At 40.9% G+C, this 20,360-nt stretch overlaps 1 protein-coding gene across 1 annotated transcript in view; it reads left to right on the top strand.

Moving 5' to 3' along the window:
- The window catches only part of LOC107548245 (ubiquitin-associated protein 2-like), a gene marked incomplete at its 5' end in the record, with an annotated part of 46,158 nt that extends 29,193 nt beyond the window's left edge, over positions 1 to 16,965 (top strand). The window contains 8 exons of the mRNA XM_016228879.1: positions 132 to 223; positions 395 to 445; positions 6,246 to 6,321; positions 7,654 to 8,007; positions 9,194 to 9,301; positions 9,736 to 9,797; positions 15,264 to 15,452; positions 16,281 to 16,965. Of these exons, the coding sequence (XP_016084365.1) occupies positions 132 to 223; positions 395 to 445; positions 6,246 to 6,321; positions 7,654 to 8,007; positions 9,194 to 9,301; positions 9,736 to 9,797; positions 15,264 to 15,452; positions 16,281 to 16,361 (1,013 nt within the window). The remainder of the gene's footprint in view (positions 1 to 131; positions 224 to 394; positions 446 to 6,245; positions 6,322 to 7,653; positions 8,008 to 9,193; positions 9,302 to 9,735; positions 9,798 to 15,263; positions 15,453 to 16,280) is intronic.
- Between the last annotated feature and the right edge of the window lie 3,395 nt (positions 16,966 to 20,360).

The raw sequence follows: 20,360 nt of genomic DNA, 5'->3' as shown, positions 1-20,360 counted from the left end.
GATGCAGCAGAGTTGGCAATATTTTTATGATGATTATTTATTATTAAAAAAATGTATAAACTAAATGTTATGTCAATCTGTAAATAGTTTTTTTTTTTCCTTGTTTCCAATTTTTTTCCCTATATCTTCAGGTAAAGCTCCTCCTAACCTGGCTCAAGGAGTGCCGCCGCTGCTGGCCAGTCAGTATATCATGGGTCCTGGTGGCCTCCTTCCTGCTTACCCGGTTAGTGTATGGCTGATCTGCTCTCAGATAGAGGAAGCAAAATTTTTATATATACACTCTCTCACTTTATCTTTATCCTTTGCTGAAGTGTCATCTCACTTGCATCTCAGTGATGGTACTGACCTGTCTTGTACACGTTTCTGATCTTTCTGTGCCTTCTCATTCCTAAAGCCATTCTATGGATATGAGGACCTACAGATGATGCAGTCCCGCCTGCCCATGGTAACCATTTCATAGTAAATTGCTTGTTTTCACACTCTTTTGACAAAGCACTTCCTCCTATTAATAAAAATATTTTTTTCCTATTTACCCCAAAATAATTTCTACTCCGTAGTAGAGGTCTGCACGGGCTTTAAACTGAAGCCCGAACCCGAGATCGTCCGACCCGACCTGACCCGAGCGGCACAGTTAAATTTAAAGCCACGCCCCCAAACCCGAAATCTTTTTTTCCCCCCACAACGAATAGCCAATTTTTAAAAAAATGCTGTATTTCACGATTGCATGCAATGGTCAGTAAACAAATGCATGTAAAGAAAGAGATTGAGTCCACATGAATCAGACCCCTGTTTTCAAGCAGAATAGAATTAGTCCAAAAAGTTGCTTTTATTCTAATCAAATGAACAGAATAGGTATTATCAGTTCATACTACTGCTAACACTCTCACAAGCAGACACGATGAGATCTGTTTTTTTGCAGTTTGGTCGGTCAGGTGATGTTTGACATACAAGGGCTGTCCGGAAAGTATCCAACCATGTAATATAAAAAGTAGAGATAATTGAAGAAGATACGAGATACAGGAAACACTGTACATAGGACAGTGACGCCTCAGTCATTGATTTTAATTTTGGCAAAAGCCAGAAGTCGCAGGGTGCCAAATCTGGGCTGATCATTGTCATGATGAAGCTGCCAATCACGAGTTGCCTAAAGCTCCAGCCGTTTTCATCATATTGCATCTCTCATCTCGTATTTTTCACATTAGCTAGCTGGATACTTTAAGGACAGCCCTCACATACCCCATTCTGGTGTCAAAACAAAGCAAATGCTCTGAAAAGTGTATTAAAAGGGATAGTTCACCCAAATTTCATTTTTGGGTGGAACATCCATGTAAACTATTTTGATGGTCTTCATATATCTATTTTTCGTTTCCCACAGAATGGATTCAGTGAAATGAGGATATCCAGCATACAGGAAGGTAATTGAGTTCTGTATTACCAGATACTCCATTTTTACCTGTACTTTCTTTGCTTGTTGAGTCTGTAGCCTAGGGCCACAATTTACATTTTTGACCGAAAATATCTGCAGCTGCTCCGTCCAGCATCCCTCAGCCTATATCCACAGCCCTGCCCACAGAGAATAGCTTGTCATCATCACTGTCATCTTCCTCCTCTTCAACAGCAGCGCCTGCCCTCAGCACAGCTCTTCCATCACTTAGCAGGTATGACTGACCACCCCATTCAAATTTCAATCTCATTAAAGGGGACATTGGGTGAAATTTTCACTTTTTTTAGCTTTTTTTTTTTGCATTTAATTGGGTTTCTGGAGTGTCTGCCAGTTCAGAAAAGCTGAAAAGGAAACACGCAGCCAGTTTATGGGCTGTCTGAGTCTGAAAATGTGTCATCCAGCGAGCTATTTCAATTTGCAGCCGGTTTCTACATGGATAGCTAGCTATTTGAATAAGACCAGCTCCAAGCCATGTTCAGAGTCCAGGGCAGCAAGTCATGCGTCTTGTGTCGACTCGCCCCACGTAAGAGAGGGGTGGAGTGAGTGAGCAGTAGCTCATTATCATTTAAAGAGACATGCACCAAAAACTGGTGACTGTGAACAGAGCTGCTTTTGACAAGGTAAAAAGAGTGTTTTACACTACCATTGAGGAATTTTAACCAAAGTATATTGCAGACATTTCATGAAAACCCTAAAGAACCACACCAACTTGTGGAAAATGGGCATCCGATGTCCCCTTTAAATATTCATGAGAGAAGAATAACATTCATGAGAAGCAGTCAGTCTCCTTATGGTCTTATGATTGCTTGTTTTTCTCAGTCACGTGAGCAGCATTAACTCTCCTGGATCTTCTGCGCCCACCAGCTCTTCCCTGAGCGTAAGTGTCTTGTGAGGCTCCTCCCATTTCCAGCGTTTCCCTCTTTACCTGAGCTTCTCTGCCTTATTTGTCCTGGTTTCAGCAATGAGCTTCTCTTGTTTTTTTGTATTATGGAAAAGTGTGACTGGATCAGTGTTAAATTGAATTGAAATGCTTATTTTAGACGCAGATGGGCACTGATATGAATGTGAGCCTGTCCACGTACTCTGGCGCTGTGTCGAGTGTATCCAGCTCGACGGTCAACTCAAATGGCCTGAGCACTGGAACCCAAAGCCTCCACGCTAACGGCGCATCCGCTCCCTCTGCTGTCCGTTCTGCACCACTGCAGACCAACATCACACCCTCCAACACCTCTGGTCAGTCACAAAAACTTCAACATGATTATAGTGATGCAGCAGAGTTGGCAATATTTTTATGATGATTATTTATTATTAAAAAAATGTATAAACTAAATGTTATGTCAATCTGTAAATAGTTTTTTTTTTTCCTTGTTTCCAATTTTTTTCCCTATATCTTCAGGTAAAGCTCCTCCTAACCTGGCTCAAGGAGTGCCGCCGCTGCTGGCCAGTCAGTATATCATGGGTCCTGGTGGCCTCCTTCCTGCTTACCCGGTTAGTGTATGGCTGATCTGCTCTCAGATAGAGGAAGCAAAATTTTTATATATACACTCTCTCACTTTATCTTTATCCTTTGCTGAAGTGTCATCTCACTTGCATCTCAGTGATGGTACTGACCTGTCTTGTACACGTTTCTGATCTTTCTGTGCCTTCTCATTCCTAAAGCCATTCTATGGATATGAGGACCTACAGATGATGCAGTCCCGCCTGCCCATGGTAACCATTTCATAGTAAATTGCTTGTTTTCACACTCTTTTGACAAAGCACTTCCTCCTATTAATAAAAATATTTTTTTCCTATTTACCCCAAAATAATTTCTACTCCGTAGTAGAGGTCTGCACGGGCTTTAAACTGAAGCCCGAACCCGAGATCGTCCGACCCGACCTGACCCGAGCGGCACAGTTAAATTTAAAGCCACGCCCCCAAACCCGAAATCTTTTTTTTCCCCCACAACGAATAGCCAATTTTTTTAAAAATGCTGTATTTCACGATTGCATGCAATGGTCAGTAAACAAATGCATGTAAAGAAAGAGAATCATTAAGGCTCGGCCAGTTCAGAAGGCAAAAGAAAAAACACTTACCAGTTAAATTAATTAAATAAATTCTGCCGAGTTTTTGAATGGTTGTATACGAATGGTTGTAGACAATAATTCTTCCATCGTGCAAATTATGGTCATTTTTGTCAGTTAAGGCTCGTTAGCATTCGGCCTGCTTTAAATCAGACACAGAGATGCAGTGCGGTAAGATCGCATTTATTTGAATTAATTAATTATATCATTTATTTGAATTAGCGAGAGGGATGAAAGTTGCGTGTGTGAACCTGCATCTGCGCGTCTCTCTCTACAAGCAATGAGGCTTAGTTACTTCAAAAACAGCGATTTTACCCCCTCATCGCAGAGAAATATAAAATTGCAAGCCAGTAGCCTGTCGAAGCTATTTTACTAATAAAAGTTTCTGTGCTGTGTTGTCGTGTGCAATAATGTGTGTGTGTGCGTGTGTCTATGAAAGCAGCGTAGCCTACTGCATATAGTTTGTTTAGCTATAAACCTGAGCCCAACCCAAAGCTATTCATTAAACATTACCCGAAACCCGAAAGTATTTTGGGACTCGTCAGGCTCGGGTCGGGTAGCAGACCTCTTCTCAGTAGGGCTGCACATTTTGGGGAATAAAAATAATTGCTAGAGATGCATCGATCGACCGGCCAGGGTCTGGAATCAGCTGATTTTTCACATGATCGGCCTGGACCGGTGACCGGTCAGTCAGTGTCACGTCTTGCCAATTCCTAGCCAGTCCATTTTGACGTCACAGCTACGCTCACATCTGCATGTAAACATGTCGTCGGTTTGGAAGTTCTTCACTGTAAGTGAAGACGACACACAGTTTGCAATTTGTAATACGTGTAGAGCCAAAGTAACTGTGGGGGAACCACAGGGCTCAATTAATGCTTGTCCAGGACAAGTACATTTTTAAAGGGGCAAGTGAGAGAGAATTTTACTTGCCCGACCGGACAAGAAGCCTGATTAAAATTTCAATAACAAACATAACTAGGGAAGCACTGAAACTTGGCCACCAAAAAATTTTGCGCGAGAATGATTATGATTTTACTGCATTCTGCGACTGGTAATGCATTGATGTTGTGTCAGAAGAGGCTCACACGGCCTGAGTAAGTGTTTGAGAGAGACTCGTGCAGAAATCAAAACAAATGAGCGCAACAGCACACACAGTAACTGCAGTGTGCGTCTAGTAAGTTATATAAAAAAAGTAGAAAGAAAAAATGTATGATATAGGTAAGCAACATTATACGACCATGATGTTTCTCCGAATATCAGCATGACTGCAATGTGACACTGATTTTATACAATAGTAGTATTCAATAAACAAGAAGTTCAAATTAAGTGACTTACATTTTAGACACAATATTTACTGTTTTTGCTCAATTTCACAAATGAAAATAGTTCCAATCAAAGCCACAGCAGAACTGTCTACGAGCAACACAGCGGTGTTTCGTTACTGAATGAATCCACAGTTTTGAACAAATCGAGTGAGTCAATGATTCAGTAACCCATTTACAAAGTCACTTGCCTCGTTTCTGAATGATTCAGCCGTTTGAATTAATTGGTTGGATCAGTGACTCACTTATTAAAACTCATTATTTATGCATTTGCAATTTTGCCGTGTAAATGCATTTATGGCACCTCGGCTTTATCAAACAGTCTGTGTAAATACATCTTATGGCACTTCAGATGCAGCTACTGTGTTTCCTGCAGTTAAAAAATATGGAGTATGTTGATACTGATTTCATTTAAATGGTAACAACTCCACATTCTTATTATTCTAACAGAATTAAGTGAAACGATGTAAGAATTTGATGTGAAAGATAACACACATCAAATAAGGATAGGGAAAAAATGCCCATTTATAAACAATGGGAAATGACATCTGTTTTGTTATATACAGCAACTCATTTATACCTCTTTCCAGTCACAGAGCACTTTATTTTGATAGTTGTTTACGTGAGAGAATTATCTGTAATTTTTGTCCAGATTAGGGGAATTGTAACATTTAACTTCTCTTATGTACATTTTTTAGTATTGAAAAAAAAAAGTAGTGTTTTGTTTGTATATACTGTCAGTTATAGTTTTTAGAAAATTGCATATAATTTTTGGCAAAAATCGATATCGGCAGATCACACAAAAAAAACGGAAATTGAAAATCAGAATCGGCCAAGACAATTGCAATCGGTGCATCTCTAATAATTGCTGCTTTTCTAAAAAAAAAATTAAGCTCCAAGTTCGCTGTGCTTGTTTGTGCTGCATAATTTGGACACAATTTTTATTTAATCAAATTTGTATCAATATTAGTTGTAGTGCTAAATAAAACAATAAGAAATTTTAATATTGTAATATTAACTATTCAGATATTTCACAGTATATAAAAAGAGTGTTTTAAGAAAATATATGTTTTTTACAGTACAGCTGTACAATTGTCTATTGATTTTCGAACATTAAACCAAGCTTTTATGGCGGAAACCCGCAGCGAGCCGTTAAAGCTTCTCTGGTTGACAGCAGCTTTTTTGAAAGTGCTTTTCATTATTGCAGAAAGATGTTGGCACATATTGTCCCTAATGCATGTTCAACTCAAACTCAAGAACATGCAGAGATGAGTTGATGGGGAGGAGCTTTTACTGTGGTGTTAATATGATAAATTGACTAAATGATGTTAATTTTTATTATTGGATGACCTGTTCCTGGAGCTTTATTTCTCATAGATTAAATTAATTTGTTTTTTTGGTCACTTTTCTATGTAGGATTATTATGGCATGACTTTCCCTGGCACAGCACTAGCTGGCAGAGATGGAGGATTAGCAAACAATCCCTACTCAGGTAAGCAGCCATCGTTTAGGGCTCAGTGCTAAGGATTTTTTCTACTGGCCCAGTTGGGTCAGTGGTGCAAATTTTTACTGGCCCTGCCAACATTTTCATTGGCCCTGCCACAGAAAAATAAAATAGTTATCTTTTATTCTAATAAATAAGCTTATATAATACCTAAATTTTAGATACTAATTACATTTTACAATTCTCGATTCTAATTTCGATACCACAGCCAAAACTACTAGCCTGACAAATATAGTTCAAACATTATTAAAGACAAGTGAACAGTCAATAAATAAGAACAAATGAACAAATTACATACAATAGCACAACTGAATATATAGAACAAAGATACAAAGGAAATGATGCTTTGGGGCAATCAGCAGACGGGCTGAATGAGACGCAAATTCACGCTCTGCCAGCAGGTGGCGCTTATGGAACAGCAGCACAGCGTTTCCTTGGTTACCACTGTAATCAAAGCAGCACCACTTTAAATGCATTATACAGGGGCAAGATGAAAAGAAAATGCAATGTAAACTTTTCTGAAAACAGTCAGTTCCCCTCAGAGATACATTCATATAAACCCCCAATTCAACATTTAGTATTTTCTTCCAATATTTTGCACATCGTGAACTGTGATCTTGCTCTTCCTGCAAGTATTTTCTCTTCTTTGCGTTCACCTTCAGTGTCTCTGGCCTCTGTTAACGGCTGTGTACACACTTTGTAATATTTCCACACAAATGATTTTTTGGAAAATGATTGCAGTTTGTGTGCAAGCCTGGAACAGAAATGATTGAGATAAAAAAATAAAACAATAAATAAAAAAAGGTCATTCGACCGGCACTCCACTGTATAAATGAAATCTAGATTAATCAATGATAAAGCTACAAAGTTACTCACAAAGACTGGTATTTTGACATACTTTTGTATGTATTTGTCTGTTCAAGCGCAAGAAGGTGAGGAAAGAAACACAATTCGGGTCTTGCACGTTGTCAGAGACGCATCTCTCTGTGTGCGTGCGGTACACACAGAACACTGTGCGTGTACTGAATGCAATTGTATTTCACATCTTGCTTGGATGCTTTAAAATCGCTTGAATTTTAAAATTAGCAAGGCTTAAAAACACGTTCAAATATATTTCCGTGATGACGCAGCAGTGGCTCGATCAAATTTGTCAACTGTCCAAGGCGTCTTTCACGCTGGCCCCGGTACTATTGTCAAGCCCTGGTTGTTGTTGATTTTAAAGCACAAAGATTGTTATGCTAGTGCAAAAAGGACAAGAGTTATTACAATCCAGTACTTGTTCAGTCTAAAAGACTCTTCTGTCTTGACTTGCTCGTACAGGTGAGCCTACCAAATTTGGCCGCAGCGACTCAAACTCCCCAGCCCCTGCCACCAGTCTCTCCTCAGTGCCCCCCTCACAGTCTCAACAGAGTGCTGTCCCCCCTCAAAATCAAGGGCCACAGAGCGCAGGTCAAGCCCAGCAGGGTCAGACCCAGGCCTTCCTCAACCCCACTCTGCCTCCAGGTTACGGCTACACCAGCCTGCCCTACTACCCTGGGGTGCCAGGAATGCCCAGTGCCTTCCAGTATGGTCCCACTGTCTTCATGCCTCCAGCATCCACAAAGCAGCACAGCATGGGCCCGTCCAGCCAGTACCAACACCAGGCCGGATACAGCCAGCACACGTATGGCCCAGGTAAGTGTTACAGGCTACTGAATTGAGGTTTTAACCCTGGAAAGCCTGACATATGAAATAACACACTACTTAAAATGCATATAAATATCAGTTGTCACTATATCACCCAATAATACTTATAGGGGACATCGGATGCCCATTTTCTACAAGTTGGGATGATTCTTTAGGGTCTTCATGAAATGTCTAACATATTTTGGTTAAAATTCCTCAAAGGTAGTGTAAAACAACACCATTTTTACCTCGTCAAAAACAGCTTTGTACACAGCGACCCATTTCGGTGCATGTCTCTTTAAATGATATTGAGCTACTGCTTACTCCACCCCTCAAAATTAATCCACTGCGTCTTCAGCGGCTGTGTTTCACACTGCGTGTCAGCTTCACTTCGTCACTTTAGCTGCAGACTCGTGAGACTGAATAATACGAGACGTTGTCGTTACTACAGCTGATAAAATGCCAGACAGTGTACAGCTAGCTGAGGGTGGAAATATGCTAATACGGGACAGTCCGTCAGCAGCTGTGGGCGGAGCCTAATCAAAACTGCTTGATAATTGAGACTATAGGTTTTTTGGGGATTAAAAAAAGGAGTGAATGGATTTTTATCACTGTAGGGTGGTTGTGTCCACACATTGCTAAGACACATCTATATGCAAACCTGTAAGAGCAAAACATTTAATGCAATGCAATACAATGATGATTGAAATATGAACAAATAAACATTCCTCAAAAGCCTTATGGATCATATTTGATACATTTTAACATGATTTTCTAAAAAGTATTGTATGGATAATCATGTAAACAAGTTTATTTAGTCTATTAAATGGTCATTTTGAAATATGACTAACATTATAAAAGTCATTCTTACATTTACTATATAAAAATATTTAAGATTTCACTGTAAAAAAGTGTACCACAACTTGATGGTGGACATTTTTAGAATTATACTTAAAGGATTTTTACTTTCTAGAAGTATAAACTAGACAGAAGTATACTTAGGCGATAGAAGGCATGTAGTAAATTGTGTACAACAGGTTTTTCAGTAAAATTGATAGATAAAGTTGATGACAGAATTGATAATTTAGAAGTCTTCGAAGTATATGATACTGTAGGATTTTGAGGGTCCTAAAATGTGAATCATTGGGGCTGTAAAATGAACTTCCTTATTTGAAATCTCTTATTGTCTCCTAAGGCTTTGATGAGTTGTCCCAAGCTCATGCTGGAGGAGATTACGGGAAAGGAGGATATGGAGGTTGCTCCCAGTCCCAGGCCAAAGCAGTCAGCAACAGCTCTGGAAAAGGTAGATTTTACACACTCACAGTTTATGTACAGACATTGTTGTTGTTGGTCTAAGGCTGCAACTAGCAATTATATTGAGTCATGTTTTCTTCAGCACATAACTGGCATTTTACTGTTAAATGCCGGTTATGTGCTGATGAAAACATGACTCAAATGCATTAAACACATCTGTCAAATGTGTACATAGAAATATATAAAAACTATAAATTACTGCTTTGAAGTGGCGACTACTAAATGTTTCCCGTGCACAGCGCTAAGATGTGATTTGATCATCAAAGGGTCATGCTAACTTCTGGTTGGCCTTAAAAAGTTTTCCCTGCAGTTCTTTGGAAATCTTACTAAACAGGACTGTAGCAACTGTACAAAGCTTGCAAATGTGTTGAATAAAGTCATATTTAAGATGATTTCAATTGAACATTTGAAACCTTTTCTTAGCATTAGGACTGTCTGGATCTGCGAGTTCAGAACTCACTGGAACAGTGTACAGCAAGACCCAGGTGAGCTTTACATTTCTGCTTGTTTCCTACGCGTTTCCTATTTTTAGGTTTACTTTATCCTTATAAATAATTTCGTTTTACATGACCACTTTCCACTCTCTGTATATCTCTTCATATCCACCTTATTTTTCAACATTGCGAAAGCTACTTCCGATTTATTAGACTACCGAATTATTAGCGTCTATAGGTAAATAACCTGAAGAATAAAGTGTTGTAAATGGTAAAACTGCTATCAGTATATTTATGATGACGATAATAAATTTAAATGATAAATACCTGTTTGCGACATCAAGCAGCATAACTGACTGGTTTTGTACAGCTAAAATAATTAAGCTGCTGACGCCAGAAGCTTTGCACATTCAGTGTAAAAATGGCTGCACCCGCATATATATATATGTGTATATATATATATATATATATATATATATATATATATATATAAATATACACACACACATATATACAGTGACATGCGAAAGTTTGGGAACCCCTTGCAGAATCTGTGAATACCGTATTGGCCCAAATATAAGACGACCCCCCTTTTTCCAGATGTACCTTTTGGAAAAAGGCTTTTTAAAAACCAAATCTTGTTTTTTCTCAGTAAAACACATTTTGTCTTCAATTATTTTCATATTGCATATTTTTCCTATTTTAATTTTTGTTTTGAAAGTATGGTAAAAACTGGTAAAATGTACCAACAATCGCATTAAAAAAATATACACTTTTTGATATACCATATTAAAAAAAAGCAGGTAGCCCATCTGAATTAGGACATTTATGCTATCCATCTAATAGTAGCCTACCAAAATCCTATTAACAGTAGAAGTTAAATCTTACTGTAGTCTTAAAATCTGGGTACTGTCTTACGTTTTAAAATCACAAAGGGAGTTTGGTCTCATCAGGCTAACCTGACAGTCACGACTCATGCAGCTGTAAGGTTTTCTTTTTCTTTTGTTTTTACTCGCAATCTTTACAACACGCATTACATTACGTATTTCATGGCACACTCGTTTTATGCGTATTTGGCGCCACCTATTGTTGTGGGTGTATTATTGACATGTCAAAGTCTAGACCCTGAATATACGACGACCGCGTTTTTTCAGATGTATTTCCAAGAAAAAAAAACGTCGTCTTATATTCGGGTCAATACGGTATAATGTGGGGCTGAGTTTTTCACATGACACATAAACGATGATATTTCAAAGAGTCAATTCTGCTGTTTTCCACATGCACCGTGATCTCTGGCAGTTCATTACAGTGTTTCCCCTGCCATTATTTTAGAGGGGCGGCCGGCGCCCCTTGAAGGTCAAGTTAATTTTATTTAATTATATTTTCTCTATAGCCCCAGATCACAACAGAAGTCATTTAAAGTTACCTTTCCGATAGAACCGGTCTATACCTTGTTCTTTTATTAAACAAACGAAATAGCCTTATGTTATTTATCTTATTTACACAACGGCATGTCATTTAGGTCTCTACATCAGTGTTTCCCAACCGGGGTGCCGTCTGTCGAGAGCAGGAGTGCCGTGTAAAAAATCCTTTTTTAATATTTTTAAATTGCTAAAATGTTCATAAAAGCAGCTATTATATAATATCAATTTCTGATGTCGCTAATAATTAGAGATGCACTGAAATTCCGGCTGCCGAAAATTAGTTCATCGCTCAGGATTCACTTTCACGTGGTGTGACGCTCTGCGTATTATCTCGCTCTATGCGCGTGTGTGCTCCGCTCATATACCGTTCATGCTCAACGGAACAGCAAAGTTCACTCAAAAATCAAAAAACATCTATGTAGTACAGTATTGTTTCTGTCTGCAATAGCCCTACTGTGCTGTAACAAGGTGTGATAAATGGGCAACTCTGGTAATGCTGCCCTCTCATTCATTGATCTGCTAACCATTATGCTCACGTGTCCTCTGATAATAAGCACTTTCTAGGATTAAACATTATTTGGATAAGTTTTAAATCAAGCTAAACTGTAAAATAAAAAATACACTGAGTGAGCAAAACTTTGCTTGATTACCATTATAGCTAGCAATCTCAGTGTTTACATATGAATAAAAGCCTAAATTAAATCTGTCATATAAATTGGTCTTTTCATTAGAAATTAGCCTGCTGATTGCCACAATTGATGGACAATTTTTTTATAATATTAAAAATATCTGTATGACAGTATATTCTGCAGTTCTTCCCTGCTGTACCGAATATCTATACTTTTCAAATTATATCGAAGTTAGAAATTCAAATATTGTGACAATTAATTTTGTAGGGTGCCACAAATTTGTTAATTTCCAAAGGGTGCCGCGACTAAAAGGTTGGGAAACACTGCTCTACGTTATGGTCGCTCTCTCTGTATCACACACAGTGTAGTTCCGCCCCGATGCGCGGGCGTGCGCACACACACTCACACGCACACAAGGGTGCACACTCCCACTAGTGCTGTAACAAGGTGTGATAAATGGGCAACTCTGGTAATGCTGCCCTCTCATTCATTGATCTGCTAACCATTATGCTCACGTGTCCTCTGATAATAAGCACTTTCTAGGATTAAACATTATTTGGATAAGTTTTAAATCAAGCTAAACTGTAAAATAAAAAATACACTGAGTGAGCAAAACTTTGCTTGATTACCATTATAGCTAGCAATCTCAGTGTTTACATATGAATAAAAGCCTAAATTAAATCTGTCATATAAATTGGTCTTTTCATTAGAAATTAGCCTGCTGATTGCCACAATTGATGGACAATTTTTTTATAATATTAAAAAGATCTGTATGACAGTATATTCTGCAGTTCTTCCCTGCTGTACCGAATATCTATACTTTTCAAATTATATCGAAGTTAGAAATTCAAATATTGTGACAATTAATTTTGTAGGGTGCCACAAATTTGTTAATTTCCAAAGGGTGCCGCGACTAAAAGGTTGGGAAACACTGCTCTACGTTATGGTCGCTCTCTCTGTATCACACACAGTGTAGTTCCGCCCCGATGCGCGGGTGTGCGCACACACACTCACACGCACACAAGGGTGCACACTCCCACTAGTATTTGTAAATATTAAGCCGCAAAATGACTATTTAAATATGAATTTGTGTCTCTGTGTTAATGAATGGCAGACGTGCGGTTTTGTTTACCACATGTACTGAAGCGCGCGTGATGCTTGCGGTGATTTTAACGTCTGCCTTCTCACTGAATGAGGACATAAATACATGAACATCTCCAGAACTGCTCTGAGAGTCACTTCATGAGCATTTGACCATTTCATTTGAGTAAAACTATCCTTATATCATATACACACAGAAACGTAAAGGTATTCACGGCAACCCGTCAAAATAAAAGTTTGGTTTAACTTGAAGGCATTGCGGCAGAAATATATTATTGTTCAGTAGAATGTAAGTAATAGGCTGCTACTACTAAAATGATTATAACCTTATTTTTAAAGAATAATCATACAATATTTATTCAATGTTTTAATTGTAACATTAAATGACCTTTATTTTCCATAAAATAATTTTTTTTTAATTTTCATTACTTAAAAGATAGATTAAATGAATATTTTATGTCTTAAAAATGTAAATTCACAACACAGAATTTCTGAGCAAAAAATCATAAGGCTATTGTAAGAGTAAATGAAACTTGTTTTTATGCTTTATGCTTTCGGAATTTGGTAACAATAAAACACAAGGTTGGAAAAAAATAAAACACGTAATTTTTGTTAAACTTAATAAATTGATGTTTCCCCTAGCCGTAAACCTAGGGGAAACACTGCATTATGATGTATAATAAACATTTCCTATCACATAGTATTCTATTCTGGAACAAATTAGCTTTTTTTCGAGATTTTTAGTGCAGATATTAGTGTGTGTGTGTGTGTGTGTGTGTGTGTGTGTGTGTGTGTGTTCTGCAATTCTAAAATATTGATTTAATGTTATACACAGTAATTGTTATGCTTACATTTAGGCAGAACCTTAATTTTTTTGTATTATTTTGAAGTGAAATAAGTAAATTACTGTGAACAACATCAGTATTTTAGAACTGCAGAATACACACACACACACACACACACACACAAATATTTGCATGTTCCAGATTTGAATACTAGGCTATGTGATAGGAAATGTTTATTATACATTATAATGAACTGCCAGAGATTGTGGTGAATGTGAATTGACTCTTTGTGTGTGTGTGTGTGTGTGTGTGTGTGTGTGTGTGTGTGTATTCTGCAATTCTAAAATATTGATTTAATGTTATACACAGTAATTGTTATGTTTACATTTAGGCAGAACCTTAATTTTTTTGTATTATTTTGAAGTGAAATAAGTAAATTACTGTGAACAACATCAGTATTTTAGAACTGCAGAATACACACACACACACACACACACACACAAATATTTGCATGTTCCAGATTTGAATACTAGGCTATGTGATAGGAAATGTTTATTATACATTATAATGAACTGCCAGAGATTGTGGTGAATGTGAATTGACTCTTTGAAATATCATTGTTTATGTGTCATGTGAAAAACCCATATATATATATATATATATATACACACACACAGGGTGCGATTTGTGAAAAAAGCAGAGGGAGGGATGATTTTGAAAACTTTTTTTCCGAGAAAGGCTTTAAAGTAACCTAATGTTAGTGTAATCTGTTAAAGCACATCATAAACCCGTCTTTTTAAGTACCAGATAATGTGTCATGTCACAAAATGTTTTAATATGACTGAAACGGTAGGCTATTTAACGTGATCACAATTTAATAAAAACATTACGTTTAATTTCAATGGTTATCCAAACAACTAATAAATTATATAGGAAAGTGAGCAAAGAACATTTACAGTATCAACTGAGCTTTTTGAAACTCTGAATCAGTTAAACCATTGCGTTGCAAAATGATTCACTTTTTCGAAGCGCTTCAATCGGATCGCGTATCGGGACTACAAAGCACGTATTGCGAATCATTTGATTCAGATCGGGACTTCAAAGTGCGTATCGCAAATCATTTGATTCAGATCGGGACTTCAAAGCGTGTATCGCAAATCATTTGATTCAGATCGGGACTTCAAAGCGGGTAAAAGTTATTCATAGTCGAGTTCGTGGTCACCAGGATCAATGGCACGGATAAATTTTAGTTATTATTAGAATAATCCTGGCCTGTCCCTGCTCTCTTGGCCGCATGGCAGGCTAATAATTGTATGGCTGTGGTCCATTAAACGTGTATGATTAAACATTTACAATTTCCTCAGCGTCTGAACTGTCATTGCGATCGCACAATCAGCTTGTAACACTCCAAAGAGAAAGGAAAACTTGAAATCGCATCATATGACCCCTTTAATTTAATTTTGAAATTAACATTTTAAAATCGTATTAATATTAGAAACTAAATATTCCTTTTTTTTTATATACTTATGGGGTCCTTGCAGGGCCATTAATCTCATTTCTCTTCTCTGACCCTTCTAGTCGTTTGACAAGCAGGGTTTCCCTACAGCAGCCGGCCCTGCGTTCAGCCTGCCCTCAGCTCTGGGAGGAACCGGCCCGCTTAACCCCGCAGGTGCCCCCGGATATGTCCCCGCACCCTTCCTTCACATACTGCCCCATCAGCAGCCCCCCTCACAGTTAATGCACCACCACATGGCTCAAGACACACAGGTACATCATGCCTACAAGTATTCACAATCAAATGCTCAGAGGTGTTTCGGAAATGTTTTAAAGCTTTTTCCTATGAAGCAGTTTGTGTCTTAACTCTGTGAAATGGAAGTTTTTTCAATTTTATTATTATTTTAAAATAATAATAAAAAAAGTGTTTTGAGTACTGTTTGATACATCAGGCTTTTATGGCTCATATATGATATAGGAGAATATGGCGCTGATATGGAGAGAAAAAAAACCCAGTTTTATTCAGGGGCCCAAATGGAACAACAATATGAAATTTGGTGCAGTTGCTTATATCTAAATGGCCAAAAAGATGGATTTATGTTAACTCTTAATGTGTACTCTTAACAGTCTACTTAAAATGCATATAAATATTAGCCCTCTCATTGTATCTCTCAATAATATGATAAATGCTTAGTTTTATCATCAAAGTGCTGTAGAATTTCCTTTGGGGGCAAAACAATGCAGAGTAACACGATGAATGTTATTCAGAAGCCTGATTTATCAAATTTAATGCATTTTAACGTGATTTTTCTATTTAATGATGTATGGATAATCAAGTAAACCCAAGTAGCTTCAGTCCAGAAAATGTTCACTGCATAAAGGTGTGAACCACAACCTGAAGGGGGACACTTATACAATTATACTCCAATGCCTTTTCCTTGTTAAACTTCAGTATAAACTCTCAAACAGGTGATGGAAGGCATGTAGTAGATTGTGTGCAACAGGGTTTTCAGCAAAAATTTTTGATAATGTTAATTTGCATATTAAATATGATCCAGTAAGCTTTTTAGGGTTAATGTTGACTCTTTTTGTCCTCTGCAGGGCCAACGCAGTCAGGCCAACAGCATGCAGAAGAGTCAGGGCAAGTCCAACTACAGCAGCTCTCCATACTGGGCTAACTGAATGCGCCGTTTATACCGTTACCCACATAAACGCCCGAATCTGTGTGTGCACACTGTCCTGCCTCTAACATGAAATGCACACTCGCACAAACACACTCCGTATCAGTTGTCCCCCGTCCCCCTCCTCCAACGTTCTCCTCTGCTTTTTTCCTTTTCTGAATTAGGTTTTCCATGTAAGATATTTATGTAAGTATTTATATATATATACTGTAGATGTTAAGAAGCCGAACATTAGATGTGTTTGCTCCATTTTATTTTTTTGAAGGACTTTTTTTTTTTTTTTACTTTTTAAAAACTGCAGAGATGTAGCGAAAAATTAAAAGGAAAAGCATGAGGAAAACTACAGAGACATTGCAATGAGAACTAGAGCACTGATGGCGGAGGAGGGTGAACTGTGGGGTTTCATCCATTCAGACATCTCGAGGGGCTTCACAAGCATTGAGAGCGCACCACTCTTGACTCTTTTCCTCTAGGGATAGTTCTCCTGTACAGTGGTTCTGAAATTAATTTCTGTCGCCTGAAAGAAAGGAAAACAGCCCATACATTTTATATTTTACTCTTGTTGCCCTCTGAATAAAGGTTCTGAGCTATTCACTATGTTGTGTGTCTCTTATTTGCAAAGTGCTGCTTGTGACCGTTTTTAGATGAATCCATGTGGGATGCATCTTTAAACTGTTAGTGGAATTTTTTTATTATTTTTAGTTTTTCTTAGTGGAATTGTAATTGCTTGGTTTTAACTCAACTCCATTTTAAGTTACATTTTAGCATTGTTTCTGTGTTTTTAAGTTTGTAAACATTAACGTGAAATGTTGTTTGATTGCAAGTTTGAACTTGGCTAATTTTCTCAGTTTACTGCCGTTACCTTGTAATCTCAAAATTATTAATATCATTTTTGCCATTGCAGTAACAAAGAAGCTGATGTTTTTCATAATTTTACCCAAAAATGTAATTTGTGCATCTGTAAAAAAATAAATGAATTAAATAAATAATAGAAACTCCACAGAAAAGAATAAAGACAAAATTCAACCCGTTTCATATTTGCTGATGTATTACAAACTGCTATGATAACAGGAAAGACAAGCATGAAAACAAAAATGTATACACTTCCTGCTGCTCCCGTCCATGTATTTATAAAAGTGTCTAATGTAGAACTATTCATTGTTAAAGTAATTTTCTCTCCTGGTTAAATAAAGGCAAATCAATCATCTTAACAGATTCACAGGGCAAAGGCTCTTCAGGCTTGAGTTAGTTCAGGGCTTTAGGTACTTTATCTCATCTAAGCTGGTTCTGTTCAAGGAGTTTGAAAGGTGGTGTGTCACAGTGACACTCTCTAATAATTCTGCATTCTATCTTCCTGGAGATGACATGAAAACCATAAGCATTCAATGTACAGCAGTGGTTCTGAACTTCTCCCTCTATTGTCCAACACCATGTCTGAAGCCGCCATATTAGCTAAATATTTTTTTATTTTTGGTATTTCTGCTGTAATTGTGACGATGCCGTTTATTTAATCAATGTTTTTAGTCATAGAAAGTGTGAGTGTTGATTAACTGAACATCGTGTTTCAGTAAAGAGTGCTGTTAGTGTCGGTCACCGCTGGGCTAGCACATAGTTCTGGCCGCTAGAGGGCGCCAGCAGCAGTGCTACTGTCGGGCACCGCTGGGCTAGCACATAGTTCTGGCCGCTAGAGGGCGCCAGCAGCAGTGCTACTGTCGGGCACCGCTGGGCTAGCACATAGTTCTGGCCGCTAGAGGGCGCCAGCAGCAGTGCTACTGTCGGGCACCGCTGGGCTAGCACATAGTTCTGGCCGCTAGAGGGCGCCAGCAGCAGTGCTACTGTCGGGCACCGCTGGGCTAGCACATAGTTCTGGCCGCTAGAGGGCGCCAGCAGCAGTGCTACTGTCGGGCACCGCTGGGCTAGCACATAGTTCTGGCCGCTAGAGGGCGCCAGCAGCAGTGCTACTGTCGGGCACCGCTGGGCTAGCACATAGTTCTGGCCGCTAGAGGGCGCCAGCAGCAGTGCTACTGTCGGGCACCGCTGGGCTAGCACATAGTTCTGGCCGCTAGAGGGCGCCAGCAGCAGTGCTACTGTCGGGCACCGCTGGGCTAGCACATAGTTCTGGCCGCTAGAGGGCGCCAGCAGCAGTGCTACTGTCGGGCACCGCTGGGCTAGCACATAGTTCTGGCCGCTAGAGGGCGCCAGCAGCAGTGCTACTGTCGGGCACCGCTGGGCTAGCACATAGTTCTGGCCGCTAGAGGGCGCCAGCAGCAGTGCTACTGTCGGGCACCGCTGGGCTAGCACATAGTTCTGGCCGCTAGAGGGCGCCAGCAGCAGTGCTACTGTCGGGCACCGCTGGGCTAGCACATAGTTCTGGCCGCTAGAGGGCGCCAGCAGCAGTGCTACTGTCGGGCACCGCTGGGCTAGCACATAGTTCTGGCCGCTAGAGGGCGCCAGCAGCAGTGCTACTGTCGGGCACCGCTGGGCTAGCACATAGTTCTGGCCGCTAGAGGGCGCCAGCAGCAGTGCTACTGTCGGGCACCGCTGGGCTAGCACATAGTTCTGGCCGCTAGAGGGCGCCAGCAGCAGTGCTACTGTCGGGCACCGCTGGGCTAGCACATAGTTCTGGCCGCTAGAGGGCGCCAGCAGCAGTGCTACTGTCGGGCACCGCTGGGCTAGCACATAGTTCTGGCCGCTAGAGGGCGCCAGCAGCAGTGCTACTGTCGGGCACCGCTGGGCTAGCACATAGTTCTGGCCGCTAGAGGGCGCCAGCAGCAGTGCTACTGTCGGGCACCGCTGGGCTAGCACATAGTTCTGGCCGCTAGAGGGCGCCAGCAGCAGTGCTACTGTCGGGCACCGCTGGGCTAGCACATAGTTCTGGCCGCTAGAGGGCGCCAGCAGCAGTGCTACTGTCGGGCACCGCTGGGCTAGCACATAGTTCTGGCCGCTAGAGGGCGCCAGCAGCAGTGCTACTGTCGGGCACCGCTGGGCTAGCACATAGTTCTGGCCGCTAGAGGGCGCCAGCAGCAGTGCTACTGTCGGGCACCGCTGGGCTAGCACATAGTTCTGGCCGCTAGAGGGCGCCAGCAGCAGTGCTACTGTCGGGCACCGCTGGGCTAGCACATAGTTCTGGCCGCTAGAGGGCGCCAGCAGCAGTGCTACTGTCGGGCACCGCTGGGCTAGCACATAGTTCTGGCCGCTAGAGGGCGCCAGCAGCAGTGCTACTGTCGGGCACCGCTGGGCTAGCACATAGTTCTGGCCGCTAGAGGGCGCCAGCAGCAGTGCTACTGTCGGGCACCGCTGGGCTAGCACATAGTTCTGGCCGCTAGAGGGCGCCAGCAGCAGTGCTACTGTCGGGCACCGCTGGGCTAGCACATAGTTCTGGCCGCTAGAGGGCGCCAGCAGCAGTGCTACTGTCGGGCACCGCTGGGCTAGCACATAGTTCTGGCCGCTAGAGGGCGCCAGCAGCAGTGCTACTGTCGGGCACCGCTGGGCTAGCACATAGTTCTGGCCGCTAGAGGGCGCCAGCAGCAGTGCTACTGTCGGGCACCGCTGGGCTAGCACATAGTTCTGGCCGCTAGAGGGCGCCAGCAGCAGTGCTACTGTCGGGCACCGCTGGGCTAGCACATAGTTCTGGCCGCTAGAGGGCGCCAGCAGCAGTGCTACTGTCGGGCACCGCTGGGCTAGCACATAGTTCTGGCCGCTAGAGGGCGCCAGCAGCAGTGCTACTGTCGGGCACCGCTGGGCTAGCACATAGTTCTGGCCGCTAGAGGGCGCCAGCAGCAGTGCTACTGTCGGGCACCGCTGGGCTAGCACATAGTTCTGGCCGCTAGAGGGCGCCAGCAGCAGTGCTACTGTCGGGCACCGCTGGGCTAGCACATAGTTCTGGCCGCTAGAGGGCGCCAGCAGCAGTGCTACTGTCGGGCACCGCTGGGCTAGCACATAGTTCTGGCCGCTAGAGGGCGCCAGCAGCAGTGCTACTGTCGGGCACCGCTGGGCTAGC

Source organism: Sinocyclocheilus grahami, unplaced genomic scaffold (assembly GCF_001515645.1).
Source record: "Sinocyclocheilus grahami isolate Dianchi unplaced genomic scaffold, SAMN03320097.WGS_v1.1 scaffold345.1, whole genome shotgun sequence".
NCBI classification, from domain to species: Eukaryota; Metazoa; Chordata; class Actinopteri; order Cypriniformes; family Cyprinidae; genus Sinocyclocheilus; species Sinocyclocheilus grahami.
Note: the sequence above shows the minus strand (reverse complement) of the source record. Positions and strands in the feature narration are given on the sequence as shown.